We start from the raw sequence: 27,688 nt of genomic DNA, 5'->3' as shown, positions 1-27,688 counted from the left end.
CGCCGCGCCCACTCCTCCCCGCCAGGGGGCGCTGCCGCCAGCCCGGCCCCCGCCGCGCGCCGCCGTCACGTGGGCGGAAGCCGCGGCGGGAGGAGCCGCGTCCCGGCCCTGTCCCGGCGCTTCCCGGCCCTGTCCCGGCGCTTCCCGGCCCTGTCCCGGCGCTTCCCGGCCCCGTCCCGGCGCCGCGGTGAGAGCCAGGCGGCCCCGGCACTCTCCGCCCCCTCCCCCGTCCAGGCGTGGGGCTGGCGCGGCGCTCCGCGGGCCGGCTCGGCCGTGGCCGTGCCGCCGGGCTCGGGGCCGCTTGTGCGGGGCTCGCAGGTGGGAGGCGGTGGAGCGGTGTCCGACTGCCCTCGGCAGGCTGCCGCTGCCATAGGTATTCCTTCTGAGTTTTTTCTGTTACATTGCTGTCTTTTGGTTGGTTTCCGGCGGTGCTGTGGTCGGGCTGCGCCCTTGCGTTGTGCTGCGAGCCGGTGGGGTGCGGGAGCGGCCTCTTTCCCTGCTCGCAGCCTGGGAGAGGCCGGGCGGTGCTGGGCAGCCTGGAGCAGTGCCGGGCCCCGTCGGGCCTGCCGTTCCCGTGGTGCGATGTCTGACGGGTTTCACGTAGCCTTGACTGGAACATTGCAGGGAAAAACGCAGCAGTGTCTAAAGGGATTCATCTGAGTCTGGTGTGGGATCTGCTTTCTTGAAGCTTTTTTTCTGAGGAAGGAGCTTTATTTCCAGCTCCTTAGGTTAAATTCTGTGTTTCTTTGAGACAGCAGGATCCAAGTGTGAAAAGCTTAATTTTGTGTGTGGTCCTGGCACACTGTGAAGGTTTTGGTGGCTGTGGCTAAAGGGACGGAGTTTGTAACTCAGAAGTTGAACTGTATGTGAGAGCTAGCCTCGGATCTTGGATTTATCATGCTGTGCTTTATGGGAAAGGTGTGTTCTGCCCAAGCTGGACAGCTTGTGTAGCACCGAAATGGGAGAGTTAGCAATTTGTAGCAGTTTGATCGTGACTTAGAGCAGAGAATAAAATTCTAAATAAGGAAGGAAAGAGGTATCTGAATCTGAAATGCAGCAGAATATCAGTATTTTGTGTTTTCATCTTATGCATCTGTTCAAGAGTAATAGGAATGGTGACCTGGTATAATTTGGGAAACAAAAGGTGGGCCCAGCATTTGGTGAAGAGAAGGAAAGTTATTAGCAGCTGTGGAGTTGTACACTGCCATAGGGTGTCATATAAACAGCAGCTCTGAGCTCTGTTGACAGTACTTTTTCCACTTTGGCATGGTGGCCCTTCTTTTGGCAAAGTTCTTAGTAATCTTCAAAATGACTGTAGTGCCCAAGATTTTGTCTATTCTTTGAGTTTGTCAGAGAAAGCAACTCTGGCATCTTCAAGAGAACAAGCCAACCTGAAATTCAACTCCATCTATTGTGTGAGCATCAAGCAGCGCAGCATGTTGTGTGTACTAATCGTGCTTGTAATGCACTGTGGAATTTTAAGGCACAGATAACATTGAAACTTCTGTATTTAAATAAAAAGACTGGAATGTGATGTCTAATGTGCTTCTCTGTTCAGTCTAGAGAAAATCTCTATGTAGTGTGAGAAACTGTTCTGAATCAAGTGAATATTGCTGATTCCTTAATTTTCTGGAGCTTGGTGGAGTTTTGGGTTTTGTTTTGTTTGTTGTTTTTGGGCTTTTGTGGTTGAATTCTACAAGCTTGAGCATAGGATGGTGTTTTTTGTTTGGTTCCAGTTTCAACTTTTTTATGTTAATGCCTAGTCCTATGTTAATGCCTTACTACAAAGAAGCTTTTTGTACTCCATTACTTTAAGCTGAAGGATCATCCAGGTATTAATAAATGACAGTTTTCTAATTGAAATAAGTAAGCTTTTTATTTTTTTTTCTAAAGTGATCTGGTCTTCTACCCAAGTCATGCCTGTCTAGATTACAAGTCATTAAGTTATCTGTACAATTGAATTTTAAAATCTTGTGGTTACTGTAAGTACATGAGTTGTTCTTTTTTTGTGTGCCTGTTAAATGTGCTTGAGTTTATTTTTACCTCCTAAAATCTTTCAGCTAAGAGAAAATGACTGCAATCAAGCACGCTTTGCAGAGGGATATTTTCACTCCCAATGATGAACGTTTATTGAGCATTGTGAATGTGTGCAAAGCAGGCAAAAAGAAGAGGAATTGCTTTTTGTGTGCCACAGGTACATAGGAATACCACACTATTTCTTGTCTTCACCTTTGTTTTTTACTTGGTTTCATTTGTTTTAGCTTTACGTGCAATCCTTATTCTTGACTTGTGTAAAACAGGTGCTTTCCATTCCTAATGGAGAAAATTAGTTATAGCTTGTACTTTCATTATGGCTTCTACTAAAAAAAGAAGCAAAGTCCTCTACTTTTATTCACAGATCTCATTGTAACTTGAAGGAATCAAAAATTATTCTTTTGGCACTGGTGGGCTTTTGAAGCAGGCTTTATGTAGTGCATAAAACAGGGTTTAGTAGTTATCTAAGCTGATAAGCCTAAATAAAATGCTGTAAAGAATATTGGTTAGAATTTAAGGAAAGGCACAGTGACTGAATTGAGTTCTAATGTTCTTTTAAGTGTATGTTTATTATATTTTATCTCTTAAAAAAATCAGGTGCTTTGGGTTGATCTGTCAAGAAATTTGCTTGCTATAATATTTTTTTGACTGAAATATGTCTGAAAATGTTTTTATTCTGACTGTACTCTCCAGTTATGTGTGTCCTTTGTCAGTTACATGGTCATGGTCCAAGATCTGCTGTATCAAAGAAATAGCTGAACATTGGGGTCATTACCCCATGAGCTGTATAGAGATGTATACCTGTTTGGTTGAAACTTAAACTGAGCTGTGGTAATTGTGGATGAAAATGTTTCAAAATGTTTCTTTTCATCAGATAAATAGTATGAAATCTCCCCCACAGATAAGTTGTTTGAGAAGTTGAAGTACAGCAGAAACAGATGTGAAAGTAGCATGTGTGTTTTGAAATTACTTTCTTGCTTCATTTAATAGTGACAACGGAACGACCAGTGCAAGTAAACGTGGTAAAAGTGAAAAAATCTGACAAGGGAGATTTTTACAAAAGGCAGACTGCATGGGCACTTCGAGACCTTGCTGTTGTTGATGCCAAAGATGCTGTTAAAGTATGTGTCACTTTTTTGGTTAGTCCTCTGCTCACGACATCCTCTTCATTCCAAGTTAGACCTAACTTCCTTGTTACTGGCTGCTTTAAAAATTAGATTGATAACAGATGATAGATTTTTCTGCTGCCTGTGCCTGTTTTCTTTCAGCCTTTGCAAGAATATAACCCTAGCAAATTGAGTAACAGTAGTCTAGATATGCTTGAATAGCAGTAGTCTCAATATCTGCCCTGTTAATTGTAGTGATCTCTCAGTGACCGTAGATAGCATCTGCTAAGGACCAGTAGTACTTTTTTGTTTTAAATCTTATGTAAATTTTTTCACCCAAGCTTAATTTCCAGTAAGAGAATTTATGACTGTTCTACTAATGACAGTAATAAATTTGTCAAAATATCCAAAATGTTCTGCTACATGTAATGTTTTTTTGCTGGGACACTTAAAACATTCTTAATGAGCAGTGTATAAGCTTGAGGGTGAGCTGGAAGCATACAGTCCTGATGTGGTGGACTTTTCCACAGAACACCAGGAGCAATTTATTTTTGCCCTCTTAAATTAATTTGTTGTCATAAACTTCATGAAAAATCTTACATATCTCTGTATTGTGTTAGTTTTGTCTTAGCTGCCTTGACAAAATACTGCTGTCAGAGCATGGATTCTGGATTTTCACTATCACTATTTTAGCACCTTCATTAAGGTGCATGAGGGCCCTAAAGTTGCTGTATGAGCTTAAGGTTGGCATCAGTGTAATTTAATTTTTATCTCCATTATTAAATATGTGGACATTCTCTGCCACTTAGAGAATCATTTGACTGTGAAGCATGTAACATATTTCATCTTTTGCAGGAGAGTCCTGAATTTGACTTGCATTTTGACAAGGTGTACAAATGGGTTGCAAGCAGCACAGTGGAAAAGAACACCTTCATTTCATGTATCTGGAAGCTTAATCAGAGATACCTTAGAAAGAAAATTGACTTTATTAATGTTAGTTCACAGCTGTTGGAAGGTAAAATTCTACAATTATATTTGAAGTATCAAGTTTAGTAATTACTGATTTAAAACAGATATACTAAAAAAATACTCTAAATCCTGATGAGTTTTCTTATTCTTATTTCTTTGCAACTTTATATTTTCTAAGTCTTCAGATAAGCAAGATGGCTATATACCAGATTTTCTTGTTAGAAAACTGAGAACCAAGACAAAATACTTCATTAATGAAGTTCTAAATATTGATAAGCTTTCTTTATTTTTAAGACATTCTGTTTCTTGAACAAAATAAAATCTACCTCCAAGAACTGGTAGGTCTAAATGTGTAACAAGTCTGCTTTTGTTCTCATTTACATTTCCCCGAATTAGAAAATTGCTTTAAAAAGTGAGCATCCGTAGCATTCTAGAAGGTAAGGGGGTTTTACATGAAATTTCTAGTTCATTGACTATGAGGCATGTGCTAAATTCTGCTGGACTTTATTACAATTTATGTGACTGGTTGGTGGCTAGGATGGCTTTGTATCTTGTTTGCTTATCCTGTAGTAAATATTTTATGGCCACATTATCTTTTAATAGTTAACATTTTATGGTAAAGCTTAGCAAGGAGGAGTATATCACATGGAGTCTCTCAGAAGTGGTGATACTACTGGTATTAAATACTAGACTGGTGTGTGCAGAAAACTTTGAATTAAAAATGTGAAACATTTCTGTATTTTGGTGTTGACCAGAATTTGTTTTAAACCAACATCTAACAGTTCAAGTTTGTGCAATAATAAAACAAACTTACTGCCACTTAAATGTAAACACACTGTTCGTGCTTTGTCTAGCTAACATTCTCTGCTTCCTTTCCTCTGCTTTTCCATACCTTTTAATTCTTCAGAACTTCCTAAAGTTGCAGAAGGTGCGTAACACCTTTTTCCTTTATTTTGCATTGTAAGCAATTTTCTTAAATAATATGCCTTCTGTTTGTTTGGTTGTTGGTTAGCTTATCAAGTTGCTAGAGATAAGAGAGATGTTTCAAATGTCCCAAACACTTTCTGGCTGGACTGTGTTAATATTCATTTGTCAGCCTTTGAGCGGCTTGTTAAATTCATTAAGCACTGTTGTGAGAAATCATAGGTAGTGAAATCATTGTTTATTTGATTTTCACTTAACTCAGTACTGATTTTCCTGCTGTGAAACTCATCTCGAGCATCAAGATAACTTTTATTTAATCAGCTTTGGTATGTTTCTCTTATGCTCTGTCAACCAAAAGAGAGAATCTAACTTATACTGATTTTCAACTAACAAATTGAGTGTCATACTGTAATATATTCTGATGCTGATTACCAGTGTAAAACGTGAATAAACTGAGACTAGGTTTTTTCCTTGGATTAAAGGAAGGTGGATATTTATATTTTGCTTATGTTACACAATATGGAAAACATCACTGTTGGGAATCAGTTCTGGAAATTGTAATGAAGCGTGTGGAAGACTGAGGCTTGAAAAATGTGTTCATAGGCAGCAGGTGCTTTTTAGGAGAGTTGTTTAATGGACTGAATTACTTACTGGTAGTTAAACATACTTAAGTACTCTTAAAATACTTGTGACTTTCTGGACTTGATAACGTGTTTTATTTTCCTTCTCTGCCTAAGAATCTGTTCCAAGTGGGGAGAATCAAAGTGTAGCAGGAGGTGATGAAGAAGCTGTGGATGAATACCAGGAGTTAAATGCAAGAGAGGAACAGGATATTGAAATAATGATGGAAGGGTGTGAATATGCTATTGCTAATGCTGAAGCCTTTGCAGAGAAGTTGTCAAGAGAGCTGCAAGTGCTGGATGGGGTAAGCATTCCTGCTGATGTACAGTGTGCCAGCACGTTGAACTGTTCTCTGATGCTGACCAAATAGCATTCTCTGTAAAGGTAGCTAACATGACCTGTCACCTACTGAAATGTAGATGTATTTTAGACAGCCCAGCATTCTAGAGGTCACTTGGAAAAATTAGGAGATGCAGGGGGTACAGACTTGAGGGAACCATCAACAACCTCCTCAAACTGTCAAGTTGTGTGTTTCTTGTGTATTTTGAAAGTGGCTGCTGTCCTGGTGATGGCTGATCTTGCAACAGAAAACCTGACCCTATCACCTATGCTCTCTCTTTTTTTTTTTTTTTTTTTGAACTAATAAATGTTCTGGTATAGTAGGGATTACTGTTTGGCTTTTTGGTTTTCTGCAGACCAGTACTTCAGCTCCAAGAACTTGAAACAAGGAAGTGTCACAGATTGAGAAATTTCTGGTTCAATAACATTATGGCTCATATTGTTTTGTTGATTTTATCAAGAATTTTGGAAGCTAAGAGGGAGAAGGAGGCATCAGAATGATTTTGAGATATAAAAAATGTCTTCTAAAATGTGACTTTATTTTCTTTACAGGCAAATATTCAGTCCATTATGGCCTCAGAGAAACAGGTGAATATCTTGATGAAGTTGTTGGATGAAGCTCTAAAGGAAGTTGACCAAATTGAACTAAAGCTGAGCAGTTATGAAGAAATGCTTCAGAGTGTAAAGGAGCAAATGGATCAAATTTCAGAAAGCAACCACCTAATTCACCTCAGCAACACAAATAATGTTAAACTACTGTCAGAGATAGAGTTCTTAGTGGTAAGCATTTTTGTTATGTTTACTATGGTTGTTCATGTCAGGTATAACATTCTTTTAGGTTACTACCCTCTTTAGTATGAGGTTCCTTTTAAAATAATGAGCTTATTTTTCTATTTCATTGTTGCACTATTTTCAGTAAGTTATAATGACAAAATTGTACTTATCCTTCTTGGTTCACTAGCATAGCAAAATAATTTGCTTTCAGCTTATGAACAATACTATTCATTATTTTGTAGAATCACATGGATCTGGCTAAGGGCCATATAAAAGCCCTTCAGGAGGGAGATCTGACATCTTCTCGAGGCATTGAGGCCTGCACTAATGCAGCAGATGCCCTTCTGCAGTGTATGAATGTAGCTCTTCGTCCAGGTAACATTTTTGTTAGGCTATTGTCTAGCAAGCAAAATTTATTATGGTAGTGCCTTGCCAACTTGTCTCAGATTTTGTTCTGTTGATTGAAGGAATTGTGACCTCTGGTCCTCTTGGTTCCCTATACAATATATTACTCTGTGTTTTGTACACTCTGAAGTCCTTTTTGTTTGTAGGACATGATATGCTGCATGCAGTGAAGCAGCAGCAGCAGCGGTTCAGTGACCTGCGTGAGCAGTTTGCACGGAGACTTGCCAGCCATTTGAACAGCGTATTTGTTCAGCAGGTATTGTTTCTTACTATTGAATATGAAATTTTTGGTCACAAACTTTTCTGGAGAAGGAAAACAATCTATCCAAAATTGGACATATTCTTTGCTGTAATCAGTAAATGCTAGAAGGTCTTCAGGCAGAGATACTGCTAAGCATACTAAACAATAACTGCCTGCAGGAATCTCTTATGTTAAAAAAAACCCAAACATCTCTTTTTAAAAACCCCCAAAATCTCGAATTGATGAAACAAAACCACTACAGCTTTCCATCAGAATGAAATGCATTATGTTGCTATATAAGGATTTATTTTAATTGTAGAGCTTGATTACTGAGGAGAAAAAGCAGTGACCTTTTCTAAGGATATTAGTGGCTGAAAACATAGAAGGTCTTGCTGTCTGAACCTCAAAGACCACAAAAAAAACCCCAAACCAAAACCAAACATACAAAATAAAATGTCTGAACCTTGGTTTTGTTTCTTAACTTGAATTATTCATAAAACACTTGCCTGACACTTGTTTCCTAAAGTCTGGGTGGTTTTTTTAGCCTCAGGTTTTTAATTTGTGTTTTTTATCTTCAATCAGTTTACTCAGACCTTCCTTCAGCTATATAACAGGTCTTCCTATCATTCAGTTCCAGTGAGTACAGTGAGTTTGATGCAAGATTTTCTAACCAACTTTTTTCCTGAGCTTGAAATGATCTAACTAGCAGCTGCATTTTTGACTTTGCAAAAAGAAATTTGTCCTTACTGATTGCAGAGCGTCAGACTTACGTTCCTTTTCACTTCTATTATTTTTGTCAGCCCTTAAGCTTTGTTCATCTGTTTATGAGCTAACATTCCTCTGATCTCATTCCCAAAAGTTTCTGAGAGACAGATTGACATGCATGGAGGAAAAATATTTTCAGGAAATAGTAATAAATGTACAACAGTGCAGGTATTGAAAATGTGTGAAATTGCAGTATTTGTAAATAAAAAATAGTAATTCTGGTTTTATACATAATAGCTCAATAAAAGTTTTACAGTTCTAAATTTTAAATATTAGATTGTGTGAAGAAAATGGAATAGAGTAACACTGGATAACTGTATAGAAAATTGCAGCCAGAGCCTGGCTTTTTGTGGCAAAGATAACTATTTTCTACATTTTCTTCACGTTGCAGAAGAATTCCAGCTCCCCAACATAATATTTTTTTGTCTTTAGCTTCTGTTCTTAAGAAGGTGTTTTTCCTCTGTCAGTTTCTATATTTTGAAAACCTGGCTGTAGACCATGTGTCCCAGCCCTTAAATGAGCAAGTAGAAACTATGTTGTGCAAGTCCTGTGTAAATGCATCCACAAAGTTTGAATATTGGACTTGTGTATGGAAGTGGCTGTTTAACAGAATGTCTTTCTGATATTCTCTTCTGAACACTTTATTTTTTTTTAAATGGCAAGATATTATTATTACAGTGTAATGTTATGTGTATTATATGAAATTATTATTCTTAAGACACTTTTCAGTGCTGTTGAGAATGCTATTACCAATTGGCAATTTACTTTTTAAAAATTCTGATACTAGTAGTGGCCTCACATTGTTTTTCATACAAACTTGCCCTCTGAAAGTTTTGGCTTGCTGTTAGCTGAGAGGTATTATTCAACAGATAAAAAATTTTGACTTTGCTGTTAAGTTTAAGCAGGAAGAATTCATTAACTGCAAGAGAAGAGACTCTGCAAAGCTTTTTCATTGCTGTAAAAGAGGAAAAAAAGAGTTTGTACTTTATTTTGAGATACAGATTCAAGTGCTGGAGGTATAATAGATTTTTGTGTAATCTTACTAAAATGAGCTTGTTTTGTTAGTTTGAGGAATATAGCAATTTCTTAGTCTGATGTTATTGAAAACCTCAACTCCAACACTTTGTTACCTTTAACATCTGAAGAGTTGCATTATTTGTTTAGAATGTTTCTAAAAAAGTAATTTAAAGCACTCCAGAAAATAAGATAAAGATAATGAATTCTAAATTAAAAAGACAAATGAAAACATGATAATGTCTAGGAAGCTGTGAATATAAGCAAGACATTCTGATTTGGAAGTCATTAGAAGGAAAACATAGTTCCATTGACATTTGAGCCTAAATCTGTTTCCTTGAAAGTATGAAATTGCTCTTTATTTTTTGAAAAGCAAAATAATCAATGCTTGATTCAAACTATGGTTGTAAGATACTAAAGTGCTTCATCTCCTTTATATTAAAAGGAGAATAGATATTAATAATTTTAAACAGAAATGCAACTTCAGATTGCCAGTTGCTGCAGTATTAAAAACTGTTTACTAACACTTAATGTAGTTGCCTTTTTTGTGTAATACTAATAATTAATTAACCTATTACTTTAAAGATTTTTTAACAGCCAGGTTCAACACTCAATTTAAAGGCAACTCCAGGCTTTCTGCCTTTGAAATAGGAAGTAGGTTGAAGCTTTGAAATGATAAAATAGTTGAATGACAAATTCATGGTGTCATTTGGTAATGGTGTAAATTTCTGTGTAATGAGAGACAGCCCCTTAATGAGATGGGAAAGGTACCTCTTGAAGCTCTGTACTGTTTTAGAGCAGTCTTGAACAGGACATAATTAACTGCAACCAGAATGATTAGTCCTGTGGAAAAGTTGGCCTGGAGAGAGCAATTTACCTTGTCAGGGAATTTGTCATCTAGCTTTATGAAGAATGCAACTACTAACCAGAGAAGTTGTGTGGGAAGGGACATGAATAAAAATTGTTCTGTGAAAGAAGAAATAAAAATTTGGATAGCTGAGTATTTCCTAGCAGTAATATGAATGAGCATTTGGACTGATGTAGTTGATGAAAACTGTGACAGCCACCAGGTAAATTATGTTAAACTATAATGAACTTGAACATTAAAAATGCATGGTGTAGGAATGTGACAAATGAGGGGTTAGAGGGAGTTTCTCTATTTTATTTTTCAGAGAAGCATAAAAAAAATTTGTTGGAAAGTTTTCCTACACGTATCTCCAAAAGTATGACCACAGTATCGAGTATGACCTCAGTAATCACAAAGAGCAGCTGTGTTGCTGATGCTGGCTGGATTCCAATTCCAAATTATATGTTCCTATAATTGCACTAGCTTTTTGTTGAAGTCAGACTACAAGATTGTTTTTAAAAACAAAATTTATAGTGTTATCCTTCCCCATTTTCTGTGTGCATAAATTAATGAAGTTGGCCAGGATTCGTTTCTTTGAGTCTATTTGTATGTCAGATTATGTAGTTAAAAGAGCAGGGCTCAGAATAAGTTCATGCTCGTGTTGGATACAGAAATGCACTGAGAGAGGTTGCAAAGAGTCTGGTCTAGTGAAGATGTCCCTGCCCATGGCAGGGGAGCTAGAGCTAGATGGTCTTTAAGATCCCTTCCAACTCAAACCATTCTATGATTGCTATGTTGTAGTTCAGCTTTATCCAGAAGCTGGCAGTGTTTATGTTGCATTACTTAGTAAAAGTTGGTATTTTACAAATTAAATATTAGATTTTTTTTAAACAAGTCTGTGCATGTATCGTGGAAGAGCTTTCTCTGACAAGAGGCTTGGACTGATTAGTATCCAGTACAACAGAAAAAGGGTAGGACAAAGTTGCTTTAGTTTTGATCCAAACTGGCTTCTGTTCCAACTTAGAAACAGGCAAGGCAGTTTTTAAATGGTATAGCTTATTCTGCTGACTTGTTGTGTCCAAGATGGAACTGTCAGGAATGCCTCCTGGCTCAGGGATGGACATTGACTGACCTGTATAAAGCACCTGCATGCGATGCAGGAATTGGAGACCAATTAGTACAATCTTTGTGTGCTTCCATGGCACAGACTGTAAGTTCTGTTGCTGTATTTACAGCAAGCCCAGTAAAATAAGTCTTTACATAAAATATTGAAGCCATTTGGAAATTAATTAAATAAATTATCCTCCATTCTTTTAACCTAGGGATAGTGGCTGTGTGTTCTGCGGTGTGGCTGCACAGAGGTGTTACCTTGCTTGCTCTTCCTGAATTACTCAGGAAGCTTGTTCAAGCAACTGAAAGCTTAAAAAGCTTAATCATGTGTTGTTCTAGCAATATGATAGGATCTTTGTGTAAAGGAGGAGCATGAAATTAGCAGCTTTTGTTAAATGGATTGGTTTATGCTGCTGGCTGTAAACTGTTTAGTAAACGTTCACTGACGGTGTGTTGTGTGGGTCTGTTTGTGTGGAGGGAGAGGGATTGTGTGTGTGTTTTTAAGATTTGATCAAGGAAGCCTTGGCCAAAGTGGACTAAAGTATGTTGAATTGGAGCAGGCTATCAGAGGAGAGGTCTAAAGCTCATCATTAGCACCCCATTAACTGGGGACTTGAAAATTGTATATGGGAAAAATGTCTTTAAACAGAAGCAGCAATTTTCTTTCTTTTTAGAGGAATAATGTGATGTTCCTGAAAAGTTTTAAGAGATTAATTGAACGCTTGTCATTAAATTTTCATTCAGGTGTACATTGCATTCTTTTACAGAAAGTGCTAAAGTGACTCACCCTGAAGGCAAAAAGGCTTAAAATGAACAAGCTTATTAAGATGCACTACCTGCCTTGGCTGTAATAACTTGGTGTCTGTATTATGTTAGGTGTCTTTTTCAGCCTGCATCTCTAGACCTTGCTTCTATGCAAGGTATTTTGAGGCCTTTCTGTTTGTCTGAATGAGATGCTTCATATTAAATTTTCCAGGAAAGTTCTAAGGCATCTGTGTAGTGCATCCACATTTACTTTAATACCTTTTCTTATCAAGGGTCACGATCAGAGTTCCACTCTTGCCCAGCACTCTGCTGAATTGACATTACCCAATCATCATCCATTTCACAGAGATTTACTTCGATATGCTAAACTGATGGAGTGGCTCAAGAACACAGATTATGGAAAATATGAAGGGCTAACAAAGGTATGTGAAGTCATCAAATGATGCTAGAGAATGTACATTATAGACTGGGCTTGAGAGTAAAAAGAATTGCCTGTGTGTATGTACATGTCATTTTAATATTGCTATATATTAAGTATAACTCACTGCTCCTCTTTTTTTTTATTCCTTTTTAGAATAGGAAACTTCATTTTTTACTGTTTGTGGTCTCCTACTCTGTTTGTTGTTTTTTCCTCAAACAGTCTATGCTGAGGTATCGCAAGATATTTATCTTAATATTTATGTAAAACAAATTTGCCATTATACAGCCTAGTAAGAAGAAAATAATTAAGCTAATTTCAAATTGGTGTGCTTATTACCTGTGTAACATCTCTATTTCAACAGACCTTCATTTCACTTGGAAGTGTCAAAAACTTTGGAGGACTCTTGTAGAGTAGATTAAATAGAAATGTTTTTCTCTTGTATGCATGTAACTTTTAACTACCTTGTTTAAAACTAACACAGAGTAAAAAAATTACTACAGAAGTATAGAATACATTCAGGTAGAAGTCAAGGAAAAGTTAGTCCTTACAAAAAACAAGTATTTTTTAAATTAAAATTCTGTCATTCTTAAATGGAAGATTTAAATTGGACTTTGAAAATAGCTTTCAAATAGTTATTCATTTGCCTTCAGTGTAAAGCAGATAGTGAATGGTTGGCATCTTTGTGATCTTTTAATAAAAATGTGAGCATTACATATTTATGTGTGCTTTTGGGGATACAGTAAGAGTCTGATAGAAGAGGGAGAATGGTGCTGAATTCTCTCTCTTCTACCCTTGAAATGAATTCTGTGATGCTCTACCACCAGTAATCCTATCTGTATGTACTGCATTGTGTATTTTTCCTTATGAAGGAAAAGTGGAAGTTTCTGATGAATGCTCAGTGAACTCACTAAGAAAATGAATATAAGCTGTTCAAATATCACAAATATATTTTTGTGCATGCTGCATTAATATATATAGTTATGTAGTCCAAACCAGCTTGTTATTTAGTAGGACTTGAAAATGCACAGGTTTTAAGTTATTTACCTATAATAGAAGAAAAGTCAGTATGAATACCTGTTAACTAAATTTTAATTTTTCTTTTAAGAATTATATGGATTATTTATCACGACTTTATGAAAGGGAAATAAAAGATTTCTTTGAAGTTGCCAAGATCAAGATGACAGGCACAACCAGAGAAGGAAAAAAGTTTGGTAAGCTTCCAGAAGGCACATATCTTGCTTTGAATCTTACTGTTTGCATATAAAACACTCATGGCACCTAGGGCTAATTTTGTAATGATGTAAAATTCTTTACTTTTGAAAAGATGGAAGACATTGGATGAAAAATATGACTGGTAAAACTTCTGACTTCCACAAGGCCAAAATAGCACAACTGAAATCTTGTGAAATTGGTCAAAATAAAAATATAAGATACAGTATTTCTCTCAGTTTTCAAATCTACACTCACCTTTTATTACTTGAATTATCCCACTTTATTACCTGAACAAATTTGAAAAATCAACTCTTGTAATTTAAGGGAGTTTGGGCAGCATTGCTTTGTATTCCTTCTGCTGTTATTTCTGCTTTTAATAAATCTTAGGTGGAATTTAAGAAGCTAGTTTTAATGCTAATCTTGCCTAGTAGAACTTGCATATTTTAATGTGTTTTTTTCATGGGGATTTACCTATATGTGTAGAAATCATAATTTGTTAATGTGTAAGTATTTATATTTAAGGGATTATTCCTGCTTGGATTAGTCTAGTGTGAATATGGAAGTAAAGCTTAAAAAAATTATCTGGATACTTAAAGAGCAACAGTGTTACAGGTGCATTAATGTATTGTCAGTTCTGTATTTTAAGGTGCAGTGTTTCAAAGCTTCTTTGAAATATTTATATTTGCCATGGTTAACCAGTTTGCAAATTCTGAATTCCAAAATTATGTGCAGCTCTAAGTAGTAAGTTCTGTCAGCCTCTTTTGGGTCCTGAATTTGTGTTTTGAAGTTTGATGGTAGAAACTAGAAAAATATAATGAAAGGAAGAAAGCAGGAAGGTAGTAAGGCTTGTTTGAGAGATGGAGAACTGGAAAGATAAGTCTTGGCAAGCTGTTGGACATGGAAAGCAGAGATGTAAGATGTCTTTGTCAGAACATTTGAATTCATAAATCTTGAAAAGCAATCTTACTGTGAGAAAAAAAATACCTTTAGTCTAATACAAATTGATTTCTGAAACATTCTAAACACTTTGTCTTGACACTTGTTTTGTCATTTGTACTTGTGAAGAGACAGCTTTTGTAGCAGTTCCCTAACTTGTGTTACTGTTATGGAGCAATCAGGCATTTTGGAGAAAGAGCTCCTTCAAGTCACCAGAGTAAAAGCTGCACCTTGAGAAGACTTCTGTCATGTATTTGTGCAAATTTATTTATGTCGCAACGCCTCATAAGGGTGTGTAATTTCAAAGGCTTCTGTGTTCATTGTAGTGATTGTACTACTAATTGTACATTTATTCAAAATACATCACTTCTTAATAGTAAACTTGTTTAAGGAGTAGTGTAGGTGCATAATGCTCCAGTTGTACTCAAATACTAAAGACTACCTGTTTCCAAGTTGTGTTGGTGTGTGTTCTTGCCTTTTTTTTGTGCTTTGGGAATAGCACTGCTATTTGAATGCCTCAAATGCAGAGGGGATGCTGGGAGAATTCTGGCATTCTGTGCTAGTGCAAGGTTCTTTGTCTGCATTTTTATGGCAAAAAAACCAGCCTGGGTCATGAGCATTCACACTCGTCTTAAGTAGTCCTTATTTCTTTCTTTTTTTTTTTTCTTTTCTGATGAAGCCAAGACTTTGATACTTAAATACCATAAAGTTAGTGTTGGAAAGACTGCTGCTATTGTCATATGTTTATATGATGTAGCTTGTCAAAAGCCATTAAGGCTCCCCTGATTGTCCAGGGCTTGATCTTTGTAGCTCTTCACATTTTGTAATAAGTCCCATGTGTTTAGAAATTGAGGACCACGACGAAGTGGGACCAATGCATGACAGTTATATATGCCAAATATATAATGCCTAAACATTTTTTATTCAAAATCAGCCAAAACACCCAAGATTTAAAAACTAGGCTGGAATTAAATTTGAATTTGATGTTACAATTATCAGTAGTGTTGCCTACTTGAGAACATCTGGTATTTAAGACATGTTTGTGGCATTTAGAAATATATACTCATTCTATTACAGTAGGTTCTGCTTGCCTGCTCCATTTTGGGGGGCTTGTAGCATCCATCCTCATCAAGATCTCTTTAAAACCACATATTGCTTTTAGTGTATGTATGCAAATGCCTTTCACTCTAGGGATTCTATCTTTTCTATAAACACTCATTTACTTTAAATTTCATATTGAAGTCCACTTGAGGAGACTTCAATTCTGAAAAGAGTTAGGAAAAAAATAAAAAACTCTTTGTAAATTTTTTTACTATATGTTTATTATTTTTATCCTCTCCAAATTTGCAGTCATCTGTTTTTGTGCAGCATGAATGCAAAAGATGCAATCTCTATGTAAATATCCTGATTTGCAACAACTAAGAAAAGGTTAGCCAGTCTTACTGTCAAATATGAATTATTTTGCAGTAATTGTGTGTGTGTTTTAAACTGAAAAGGTGGATGATATCTCTGACTCAGTAAGAAAATTCCATAAGTACATTTTAATTTCTTCATGTCTGTTGTTGATATGATTTATCATGGAAACTGAGTCTGACAAATAATTTAATGGACTTCTCAATTTGGGACAACTTAAATACATGCTACCAAAAGTGTTCTTCGAACATACTGTATAAGAAAAATCAAATTTTAATACCTAGAAACTTAGTCTATTTTCTATGTAGTTTAGATCCTGAATTTCTAGAATAGTACCTCTCCAACTAAATGTGTTTGCAATGTAGTTACTTGCTGCTTATAGTTCTCTGCATGTTTCTTTCCAGTTAGAGCTTAACTTGCATCTTGTGCATGGTTTGTGCAAACTGCATTTTAACTTGTCTTTGTCTTTGATGCTTGCAACCTAATCCATCCCAGCTACACTGCCTCGAAAAGAAAGTGCTGTCAAACAGGAAACTGAGAGTGAGTATAACTAGTTGCATTAGTTGGTGTTGTCAATGCATGTGTGTTGATGTTACAATGTAGTGCTGCATCAGGGAGAATCTACCTCACACTGAAGCCCTCTGTTCAGAATGAAATAAACGTGAGCAGAACCATTGGGCTGGCAAAGCAAAAAGGAAGCACAGCTCTAAGTTCCAACACAGAGTTTAAGATTTGCACATACAGACAATATCTTTTGTTTTTCCCATGCTGCTAGTTGATAGTAAAATGTTTGTGCCTGAGAGCTTGTCATAGTTTTCCATTCCTCCAGGAGGTTGAAGTGACAATTTAGATTAGATCTGTAGACTTTGTCTTGTGTCTTTAGACTAGATACCAACACAGCAGTTAAGTGGAGCTTGCAGGATTGCTTTTAAGTTTCTTTGTGGCTTAGATGTGAGAAGTTTACTTGGAGATCAAATAATGATAATTTTTTGGTCTTTTTTGTTATTAGCTTTCTCTGTCCTGGTCCAACATTTCTGAAAAATTTTGGGAAAAAAGAAATAACAAGTAAATACATGGTCCTAGGAGAAGGCCCAGAAATATAATGAAGAAATGATTGAATGTTAATTATGATCAAAAGGAGGGAGGAGCATTAGCAGCAGAGTTACTATGGGGTTGTAGATCCAGCAAAATAGCTGGAACAAACTGTAGTTAAAAGGATGTTAACAGCAGAAAAATCAAGTTCAAGATGAAAAAGTGCCTGTGTGTATATAAAAAGTTTTAATTTTTTTCCTTCCTGTGGTTCAGTTCTTCTGCTTGTGGCAGCCTTTGCCCAAAATACACCCACAAATGTGATAACTGGTGTTAGCTTTCAAGTCTTCAATCCCTGTGTTACTGTATTTTAGAGTTTTGTTCCTTTTATACCTTTTTGCCATACTTTACAATGAGAATTTAAATTGTACTTTGAAAATTACTGAAGAATCTAAGCTATCTTATAATGAGGAAAGAATACATTTACAGCAAAAGCATTTATAGCTTAGACAAAAGTTGTTTGGTTTTAATGTAGGACTGCTAGCAACTCTTGACCTCATATGTTCTGTAACAAAACCTATTCTTCAGTATTTTATTCTGTCTTCACTTTCCTCCTTCATAGTGTCTTTATTTCACAGGTCTTCATGGAAGTTCTGGAAAATTAACTGGGTCTACTTCTAGTCTAAATAAACTCTCTGTCCAGAGTTCAGGAAACCGTAGATCTCAGTCATCCTCACTGTTAGACATGGGAAACATGTCTGCCTCTGACCTGGATGTGGCTGACAGAACAAAATTTGATAAGGTAAAGCCAAAATATCACATAGGATTCTTGCTTAGTTTTGTATTAGAGGTATCTTACATATCCTTCTTCTATAGTTCAAAAATATCCATTTTTTAAATTCCAAAACATGCCAATTTCAAAGTTTGTATGCACCATACGTCTAATAAAGGCAGTTCCTAAGAAATATGTAGATCACAGTATTAATCTCTATTTAAATCCTTTATAGGCTGTGTGTAGTCTTTAAAGAATATCAAGCATAAAAAATTATCTTTTAAGTTTAGGCCAAATATGTGCATTTGGCAAATAGGAATGGAACTGATGGATTCTCCACTGGTTTTGGTTTTTTCCAATTCATTCAGTGTTCTATGATATTTTGCCAGTATGTATGCAAAAGCAAAAGACAAGGAAGATAAGAATTTTAGCCAGGACTTGAGTGTAACCCTAAAACTTTACTTACACTGGTTTAACATTGGATATCATCAGTTTTATCTTCAACCAATAGCACTAAGTTATTATGGGAGTGGCCTCATCCTGTTTTAAAACCTGCTGTCCTCAGCATCTCTTGACTTTTTTTGCTGAACCATTAAAAGTGACAGTGCTCACCATTTCTTGCAGAACTAATTCCTCACTGCTGTGGAAGGAAAACAAGCAGTTATCAGTCAGAGATAAAAACAATTTTCTTGTTCTCTATTTAATTACTTGATGGAGATGAATGCTTTTCTTTTGACCTCTTCAAATAAATCATTCCTCATTCTTTTTCTGGGAGAAAATACATGCCTGAAACAATATTAACTGTTAAGTTACTACAAAGTTGCAGCAGCAACTTGTCTAGAATTAAAAACCTAACTTGTTAAAACAGATGTATGCAATTATTGTGCTATTATTTTCAATTTCTCACTTGTATCTCACACCCATTGGGGATATGTGAATGTGATTTAATATACACAGAGTTACAAGCTATTGAGCTGACCTACTAAGTTGTTGGGTTTTTTCCTATGGGAATTTTCATCAGCGTGGATTTCCTGTGTGGCCAGATTGGTTTAATTTATGTAAATTATTGCATGCCTTAATTTTTGAATACTGCAGAGAAAATTCTAAGAGAAATATGTTTAACATCTGACTTAGAATTTCCTTATTTTGTATTAATAAAATTGAATTATTGTAATTACTTATTGCCTAAATAGTGTTTCACTTTAATTTAAATCTAAAAATTGTGTTGCATACTTCAGTACAAAACCTACTTATTTGTTTCTGTAGCAGCTATGTAGAAACTTTTTCCGTTTTTTCTACAGAGCAGTTAACTTCAACATATACAGCTGACCTGTTTTTCTTCCCTGAGGCTTTTAATTTTGTCTTCCTCTGCTCAGCAACCCAGGCAGAAAAGATGGTGGCAGAACCCAAGACTTGCTGTTAAAATGCAAGTGTTTCCATTATAGCACAAAAGTGCTTCCTCAGGCTGCAGCTAGCAAACTTCTAGTTGTGAAAAAACATAGATTGTTCTTTCCTTCACAGTATTACATGGATAAGAAAGGACTATGCTGAAGAAGCAGCCATTACTTTTAGACATCTATTTACAAGATGTTTCCATTTCTGTTAGGTAGTGATAAGCCTTCTAAAGCTCAGTGAAGATAAAAAGTATATGTAACAAACAATTAAAATTAGTTTGTTAACCATCCATAGTATTCGGTGTGTTGATAAAATATTTTAACTTTCTTTAGATTTTTGAGCAAGTATTAAGTGAACTAGAGCCTCTGTGTCTGGCGGAACAGGACTTCATTAGTAAATTTTTCAAATTGCAACAACATCAGAGCACCTCTGGAACAACAATGGTATGACTTAGATTCTCTCTCACTGTAGTAAATAGTATTGACCAGCCCTCAAATAGACCCGTTTAATAACAGCTTTGGAATTTATTGGTGATTATGTGATCCAGGTGATAAGTAATTAGTTTGTCTTTATGAACTGGAAGGATCTTTATTTTGGCTAACCAAAACAAAATTTATGAAAGAAGGACTGACATGTTTCCTTTGCCGTGGCATTGTTTCCTCATAAGATGACAACAAACACTCCATCGTGCTATATAGGAAGACAGTGGGGAATAATTGTGGATAATATTGAATTGGGTGGAATGTGACTGGAAAATTACCAGAAACTTGCAAACTGCTCTGTTTTCTACTCTGGAGGCAGGGGGTGCTGGGGGTATGGAACTGCAACTTGCATTGGTTTTGATGTAGTAACTGCTTTGATAAAGAACTGGAGACAAACCTTATCTTTACATACATTCCTTGTTCTCACAGAATGAAGTGGAGGAAATGGATGGAGTAGCTTTATCTCGTTCGCACACTTCTGGTGTTCCACAAACAGTATCATCTGAGTATGTACTGCTATTTTTTATTATTGATTCTTAAGCCTATGTTTGAGTTTATTTGGCATATAAAACTTCTTTCTCTAAAATCAGAAACTGTTCCCTTTCAGTGAAAGTGAATAGTGAACTTGTAATTTTTACCTAGACACTGTGTCAGTAAAAAGAATAATTTTTGTATATAGAATGGGTGCTCCTGTGTATAGTTGTTGAATTCTCTTAACAGTTTGCAAATTTAAATTTGGCACTATAATATAGAAAATATGCTTAGCAAAGTTCTGAGAGTATGTGGCAGATTCCACAGAGAAAATACTTCATGGAATATTTTATATCTGTGAGTGTTGATTTTTACTGTGTGGTAGTGACTTTCTGAAAGTCATGAGGCTTGTTGAATGCAAATAAGACTACTATATCAAATAAATATATCAAAAAGCATGTAAAATAGCCTAGTAAACTGTCAGAGTAATATTTTCCTCTTATGCATTTTTAATAGGAAGGACATGATCCGACAAATGATGACAAAAATATTTCGTTGTATTGAACCTGAGCTGAATAACCTTATAGCACTGGGAGACAAGATTGATAGCTTTAATTCCCTTTATATGTTAGTTAAGATGAGCCATCATGTATGGACAGCACAAAATGTGGACCCTGCGTCCTTTCTCAGCACAACACTTGGAAATGTTTTGGTGACTGTCAAAAGGAACTTTGATAAGTGCATTGTAAGTTCTTTAGTTATTCTGACTAAGCTAACTGTGTTATTATAGGAAGCCCACTCCTACCCAGTTTGATTTTACGTTTCTGTAGACTTAAATTCATTAAATTTGAAGTGAAAATTAATAATTTATTGCTTTTCTACTGGCCAAGCCTTCAAATAAATGGTGGTTGTGTTTCTTTTTTCCTCTCCATTCCAGTTTTCCCCAATAAGTAGCTATTTGTACTAAGTAAGACCACTCACTCAGGGTTCCGAGCTACTTGACATTCTTAGTTCTTTGTTTAAACTTGCACTCCTTCTGAGATTACTGAAAATCATTAAGTAAAATACAGCTCTATGCCTTTTTTACTTGCCAAAACCTAACCTTGTGGACTTACCAATGGTATGAGGTCTTTTGGCAGTAGCAGAGGCAGCCCCTATTGTCTGAAACTTTCTTTTGTTAATGCAGTTACGACCATTATATTAAATATAGCAGGTGAAAACAGAGTTGTTTATATAACTTTGTTTTATTGTCATAAATGTAATTTCACTCTAGGCAAATATCAAACTGACCATTCTTGATTTGTTTAATGCTTAAAATATTTGGAAACTGATTTTTTTATTAGGCTCAGAAATAAAATTTCTTTAAAAGAAGACTAAAGAAACTCATGCAGCAAAAGGAATCATTAGCTTGGCTGAATCAGAAAAGTGAAAGTCATTGTTAGATTATAAAGGGAAAATTGGTAATTGCTTCTGGTGCATAAATTTGGAGTTTTTTTCATTGGGTGTTTGTTTTCATAATAGTAAGTAAATAAGGGGAATAAAATACCATCTTTCCTTATTTTTTCCAATTATTTTACTTTTTAAAAAATTTAAGAGTAAAAAGGATGAAAGACTAAATAGATGTACTAATTGAAAGAATTATTTCTGTCTTTTATATATGTCAGTTTTTTCAGTATGTCTGCATTTTTCTTTTAATAGTTGTTACATGATCTGGAACCTAACACTTGTTCTTGTTTTAAATTAAAGAGTAATCAGATGAAGCAGATGGATGAAGTAAAAATCTCAAAGAAGAGTAAAGTTGGGATCCTTCCATTTGTTGCTGAATTTGAAGAGTTTGCAGCCCTTGCTGAATCAATTTTCAAAAATGCAGAACGACGAGGAGATCTAGATAAAGCCTACATAAAACTTATTAGAGCTGTCTTTGACAGCGGTAGGTCTTCTGAGGCTGTCATAGTTTACTAAAATAATTGTTTCCACCTGTTTATATATAATTTTGCCCCAATTAACAGGTGATTTTTTTTAAAGACTATGCTGAAATTTTGGTTGTCTCTGTTATTTTAAGTGAGCGAGTGTAATCCTTTTAATTGCAATATACTTTTAGATACATTGCTTTTACATACCTGTAAAGTAACTATGAGTTGTGACAGAGGGAAGTGGTTAAGACTGAAGAGGGCGGGGGATAGCAGCAACCTGGCATGCTCTGATGTGGTTTCTTGTCTTTTTGTTTCCCCCTGTAAAAATCATATAGGAAGAGAAAAAATTGGCAGTAGCAGATTTTTCCTAGTTAGCAGTTCAGTGTTTTGGCTGGAATGAATCTGTGCTCATTACTGATGCTCTGGTACCCTGGATCATTTTTATGATGGGCATCCTGATAGTCTCAGCAAAATGATGAATAGATGAACAGGCACAGACAATTAACTACTCTTGATTGAAGCCATCCTCTTTTAGCTTGCTTTTAGGTGCAGTAAGGGAGGGATGGGTAGAATTTTTTTTTTGCCTGCCTGTTGTTTTTTTCGGTTTGGGCTTTTTTTTGGTAGGGGAAGCAGAAGTAAAAGATGTACGTGTAGAATTATCTATTTTTATTAATATGTTTAGGGACTGGCGGTAGCATTGACCATAAAGCTAATAAGCAAAAACTAAGATTAAGAAGTACATTTAAGAAACCCCCACTACCTTATCGAAGATTTTTGTCCTAGTGAAGATGGGAATGGATTTTACTGTGACTTCTCCTAAATAGTTCCATCATGTGCAATTTATTAGGGATACTGAAAGCATGCTTGTAAGCCTCTTCAGAATGTGATTTGTTCCTCACACCTGTTAAAGAGATCATACATGCTCATTATTTTGTGTTATTTTTGTGTTTTGTATCTTTTTATGAGTGACTTTTTTGCCATACAAGTTTCATCCTCTTAGAGCCTGAATGTGTCTGTTGCTTCTTTTGAAGGCTCTTAGGTAATGTTTATTTAGTGCTAATTCTGACTCATACAAATGGTAATCAGTTACGTGAAATTCAAAATACCTTTTCTGATAGTATTATGGTTATTGGTTATGTTTTTCTGAATTTGTTTGTCCTTTTGGTATTCTAAGTATTTTGCTTCTCGTTTCTTTCAGTTGAGAAAGTAGCTAATGAAAGCCAGAAGACACCCAGGGACGTTGTCATGATGGAGAACTTCCATCATATTTTTGCAACACTTTCTCGCTTGAAAATTTCTTGTCTGGAAGCTGAGAAAAAAGAAGCCAAGCAGAAATACACTGATCACCTTCAGTCTTATGTAATCTACTCACTTGGACAGCCTCTTGAGAAATTAAATGTGAGTATATTTGAGTATTCATTTAAATGGTACAGGATAGTTTTTGAATGTATTATTTCCACTGTTTGATCTCTTTATCACTGCATCTTTCATAATCTCTAATTATTTTGGACTGGAGCATGTCTGGCAAGAGTACTCATGTGGGTAACAATCTGGATGAAAATAACCAAATTTTCATGGTAATTAATGGTACTGACTAAACATCAGTGTCATAAGCAAATGATTTTGAGGAAGAAGAAAGGAGGGGAAAAGTCAGCAGGATTTTTGGGACAATCTTTCTCACCTCAACTGCAGAGAAAATTGCTGTAGTTTTCAAGCTGTCCAACAAGCAAAGTTACAGGAAAATTCTGTATGTCTGAAGTTGAACTAAATGTTAAACTGAGTGGTGGCTTAGGTTCAGACTCAGTTCTGTCCACCTGAATGTCTCATGGCTTTTTCTATAAACAGGATTTCAGGCATCCATTTTCAGAGACATTTAAGATGTATTCCCATTTTGAAAATTAAAATGCTTTATTGCTGTTTCCCACTTGTGGATTGACTCTGACCAACATTCTAAGCTGCCACATAGGTAATTGCTACTCAGTTCCCCCTCTCCAGGGGAGACAACAGGAAGAGCAAAAGTGAAATAACTTGGGGGTGGAGATAAAGACAGTTTAATCAGAAAAGGGGAGAGAGAAAGAGGAAAAAAAATAAAGTGATGCAAAAGCAGTCATTGACAACCTCTCACAAGCAGACTGATTCCCAGGCAGTTTCTAAGCAATGGCCACCTTGAAGCCAAACACCAAACCTGCCTCTTCCAACTCTAATTTTTATAGCTGAGCACGATGTTACATGCTATGACTTGGTCAGGTTTGACCTGTTCAGCAGTAACCAAAACATTGTTATCAGCTCAGTTTTAGCCACAAATCCAAAACACAGCACCATGTAGGCTCCTGTGAAGCACATTAACTACAGTTACCTCTGTCCTACCCAGACCAGATGCACTGTTGAGCTCAAGCTGCATGTTCATGGAAATACTTCCCTCTATTTACTAAAACTTTTATATTTACTATGTTGAGGAAACTGGTCAATGACAGTGAGAAGGGAGGACAATTGTGAACAACTATGCTTTTATGTAATTATGGTTTAAAAGATGCTCAGGTGCTTAGGGAGTTCATCCAGAAGATCCAATATTTGGATCCCTGCTTATGAGCTGATGAATTGAGGATTTTGAGGCTGACTGGTTATTAGTCAGAAGGTTGCAAAGAAAAGCTCAATTGCTTCTAGAAAATTATTGGTTTCAATTTTATGCTAGTACTTGGACTGCTGTATTGTTGGGCTGTGTTTTAATGTTTATGGCTGAACAGTACTTCACACCCAATTAAAAAGCAAAAATTCACAACAGTCGTGAAGCAGATCAAGATTTAACCACACATATCCTTGTCAAATTGTCAATTAGCTCAGATTTGCGATAGTGACTAATGCTATTACTTGTTGTTAGCATTTTTTTGAAGGTGTTGAAGCTCGTGTGGCACAAGGTATACGGGAAGAGGAAGTAAGCTATCAGCTGGCTTTTAATAAACAAGAGCTTCGTAAAGTTATAAAGGAATATCCTGGTAAAGAAGTGAAGAAGGGATTGGACAATCTCTACAAGAAGGTAGATAAACATCTCTGTGAAGAAGAAAACTTACTTCAGGTAAACTAAATTGTGTCTTAAAAACCCTATAATGTTACACTGAGGCTTTTTATTACTGCTGTTGCAATATGTATTCTGTGGCAATGTTCAGCATAACTCTAAAAGCATAAATTTTGAGTACAGCTTTTGGGTTTTTTTATAATCCTACTCTGTTTCTATTTGTTTAACACTGATTTGGACCAGAGTGGTAGAAAAAATTTCAGAAAGAAACTTCCTTTATGATTCCCTAGCTGACCATTAGTGGGTGATGTCTGTTCTGCAAAATATATTGGAAGTAGAGATTAGATTTAAATGAATGAGTAACCTGATGTGTCTTAGCTGGTGCACTATAGCAGAATACTTTCAGTCATATATTTTCAGTAGTTGTATTATCTAATGTTTTTCTTACACTGTGTAAACTTTTTCACTATTGTAAATAATTAGACTTGAGTTAAGCTTGTTTAAACAGCTTTTGAAAATCTGAAATGTGAATTATAGCACTCTTCTGGTTCAGGGTGTTTTCCTGAAAGACAAAAGCAATACCTGTATTAGGAAAACATTTTCTGCTTTGCACATTTATTACAAGTCATGTCAACATTACAGATCTTAATGGGTAAAAACTATCAATCTTCTTTTTAATGCAGTAACTCAGTCTATTGAACTTTATTAGTAATCTTGAACTGTAAAATGACACCTGAAGTGAGAATCAATTAATGAGCCAGTGTTTTCTAGTTAACCTATGCAGTGTGTTGTGCCAGCTGACTTTTCCTAAAGTTTGCTTTCTTTGGCAGGTCGTGTGGCACTCCATGCAAGATGAATTCATACGACAGTACAAGCACTTTGAAGGGCTGATAGCTCGCTGCTACCCTGGATCAGGAATTACTATGGAATTCACTATACAGGACATTTTGGACTACTGCTCCAGTATTGCACAGTCTCATTAAGTTGTAGAAAGGGAAAGAGAAGCTAGCAAAGTGCGTGCCTGTATATAAGGGAATCAAACACTATAAATGTTATTGGGTTTTTAAAAGGTGGATTTCCATGTGTGTGTAGTTAACTGCCATGCCATGTATGTTGAGTAACACTCCTGCTTCAAATGCCTTTCAGGGCAAAATAAAACCTTCGGGGATTTATTGTGTTTCTATTGGGCTGAAGTACTGTTTGAAAGCATTAATTCAGTGAAACACTTTAGATACAGGTTTTCCCTTTCCCTAATATTAAAATATTTTTATTTATAATTTCTTCTCTTGCCAAAAGCAGTAAGCACTACCTTCATAGTATGCCAAAAGAATACTACTGTTTTCACTAATATTTTTCATCTTAGAAATTATGTAAGTATTGAAGATTATCTGATATTTCCCCTTCCTTGTTCTGGGAAGTATGGATGTAGAACTTTATGCAGTGGGAAGATTGAATTCATGTTTTGAGATGTAATGTGACTATGGCTATAATTCTTAATTAAACTACGTTCATCATATTCTTTATTTCTGTGCAGAGTTATTTCAAAAAGGTGAAAATACCTGAAGTAGCTAATTCTATTGTTTTGCTGCTGGCTATTGAAGAATTGTTGCATTTCTGCACCCATGATGTTTTTCTTCCTTTTAGTAAATATGATGTAGTATCAGTGTACTCTAAACATCATGTAAATCCTTCCTCCTCCTGGAGCTTCAGCTGCCAGGGATTCAGGACCTGGGTTTTCTATACAGCTTGGTAAAATAGCCAAGTTGTTGGATACAGGTGGGGTGTATACAAGGTAGAAACAGGTACAATAAACATGCAGATGCAAGATTAAAAAAAAAAAAAACAAAACAAAAAAACAACAAAAAAACCCCAAAAAACCAAAGAACAAAAAACCAGTATGAATTTGAGTTTTTCCTTTTGAGTTTGTTACAAACCTGCTCGATGAAACCTAGATTTCACAGATTCATAGAATTGTGTTGGAAGGGACCTTAAAGGTCCTCTAGTTCCCACCGCCTTCCCTGGGCAGGGACACGTCCCAGTACACCAGGCTGCTCCAAACCCCGTTCAGCCTGGCCTTCCAGGAGCTGGGCATCCACAACTTCTCTGGGCAACCTGTGCAGCGTCTCACCGCCCTCACAGTGAAGAGCTTCCTCCCCTCCTCGTACCCTATCTATACCTACTTCTCTTTCCCCCTGCATCCTTCGCCCCCTCTCCCGTCACTATGCGCCCATGGAACCGTCCCTCTCCGTGTTCCTCGCAGGCTCTCGTGGCCGGGCTGTGGGCACGGCCGAGGCGGCTCGTCCCGGCTCTGGCACACCGGGGCAGCAGGAAGCGTTCCGCCGCGCGAGGGCCGCCGGGCCGGGAAGGGGCGGCCCGGGAAGGAAGGGAAGGGGCGGAAGGGCCGGGCCGGGCCCCGCGGGCGCGTCCCCCCGTTGCTGCGGTGACGGGCCGGAAGCGGCCGCCGCTCCGCGCGCCATTTTCAAAGGATTTCAGGCGCTGGGACATCGCCGCCGCCCCGCTTTTAATGGTAAGTGTGGGGGGAAAGTGCCGTAAACCTGTTTGCAAAGCGACCCTCGCCGCTCTGTAGGTACGGACTGGGATTGCTGGAAGGGCTGCAAAGCTCCCAGGTTAGGGAGACGGGCGATGAGCAGGCTCGTGATCGAAGGAGTTTTCTTGTGCTGTAGTGGGAAGGTACAGGGTGTGGGGACAGGTGACCT

At 36.8% G+C, this 27,688-nt stretch overlaps 2 protein-coding genes and 1 long non-coding RNA gene across 21 annotated transcripts in view; 2 read left to right on the top strand and 1 right to left on the bottom strand.

Moving 5' to 3' along the window:
• Positions 1–72: 72 nt before the first annotated feature.
• On the top strand, positions 73–26,487 carry EXOC1 (exocyst complex component 1). Of its 8 annotated transcripts, XM_064418108.1 has the most exons (21): positions 73–373; positions 2,061–2,194; positions 3,025–3,155; positions 3,996–4,155; positions 5,017–5,037; positions 5,771–5,958; positions 6,546–6,773; positions 7,010–7,142; positions 7,319–7,428; positions 7,996–8,049; positions 12,187–12,336; positions 13,441–13,546; positions 16,392–16,436; positions 17,564–17,727; positions 19,425–19,535; positions 20,004–20,080; positions 20,562–20,790; positions 21,792–21,975; positions 23,157–23,356; positions 24,837–25,031; positions 25,802–26,487. In XM_064418108.1, the coding sequence occupies exons 2-21, from the start codon at positions 2,071–2,073 to the stop codon at positions 25,952–25,954; spliced, it is 2,763 nt and encodes a 920-aa protein (XP_064274178.1). In that variant the 5' UTR covers positions 73–373; positions 2,061–2,070; the 3' UTR covers positions 25,955–26,487. The 8 variants fall into 8 exon arrangements, with proteins under 8 accessions (XP_064274178.1, XP_064274181.1, XP_064274179.1 ...); XM_064418111.1 differs by lacking the exon at positions 16,392–16,436; XM_064418109.1 differs by lacking the exon at positions 5,017–5,037 and having other exon boundaries at positions 74–373.
• On the bottom strand, positions 17,423–27,683 carry LOC135299288 (uncharacterized). 6 transcript variants are annotated; one of them, XR_010361290.1, is made up of 6 exons: positions 27,527–27,683; positions 25,420–26,716; positions 22,719–22,859; positions 22,166–22,276; positions 18,310–18,337; positions 17,423–17,704 (listed from the first exon to the last, which is right to left on the bottom strand). It is a non-coding gene; the product is annotated as an uncharacterized LOC135299288 (long non-coding RNA). The 6 variants fall into 6 exon arrangements; XR_010361293.1 differs by lacking the exon at positions 27,527–27,683 and adding an exon at positions 27,152–27,265 and having other exon boundaries at positions 25,420–25,533; XR_010361291.1 differs by lacking the exon at positions 27,527–27,683 and adding an exon at positions 27,152–27,166 and having other exon boundaries at positions 25,420–26,681.
• The window catches only part of CEP135 (centrosomal protein 135), a 33,754-nt gene continuing 33,434 nt past the window's right edge, over positions 27,369–27,688 (top strand). For 5 of the 7 annotated variants that reach the window (XM_064418103.1, XM_064418105.1, XM_064418099.1 and 2 more), the window contains exon 1: positions 27,369–27,498. The gene's annotated coding sequence lies outside the window, so the exon portion shown is untranslated. The remainder of the gene's footprint in view (positions 27,499–27,688) is intronic. The other 2 variants (XM_064418101.1, XM_064418104.1) reach the window with 2 other exon arrangements.

This window comes from Passer domesticus, chromosome 4 (genome assembly GCF_036417665.1).
Source record: "Passer domesticus isolate bPasDom1 chromosome 4, bPasDom1.hap1, whole genome shotgun sequence".
NCBI lineage: Eukaryota > Metazoa > Chordata > Aves > Passeriformes > Passeridae > Passer > Passer domesticus.
This window is presented reverse-complemented; position numbering and strand designations above follow the sequence as displayed.

Bases quoted from the DNA above. Each gene is read 5' to 3' on its own strand.
- EXOC1 (XM_064418108.1), top strand. From the start codon at position 2,071: ATGACTGCAATCAAGCACGCTTTGCAGAGGGATATTTTCACTCCCAAT. The intron at 7,429-7,995 runs GTATTGTTTCTT...ATCTTCAATCAG, and splicing joins ACAGCGTATTTGTTCAGCAG to TTTACTCAGACCTTCCTTCA. The intron at 8,050-12,186 runs GTGAGTACAGTG...TTTCTTATCAAG, and splicing joins CTTCCTATCATTCAGTTCCA to GGTCACGATCAGAGTTCCAC.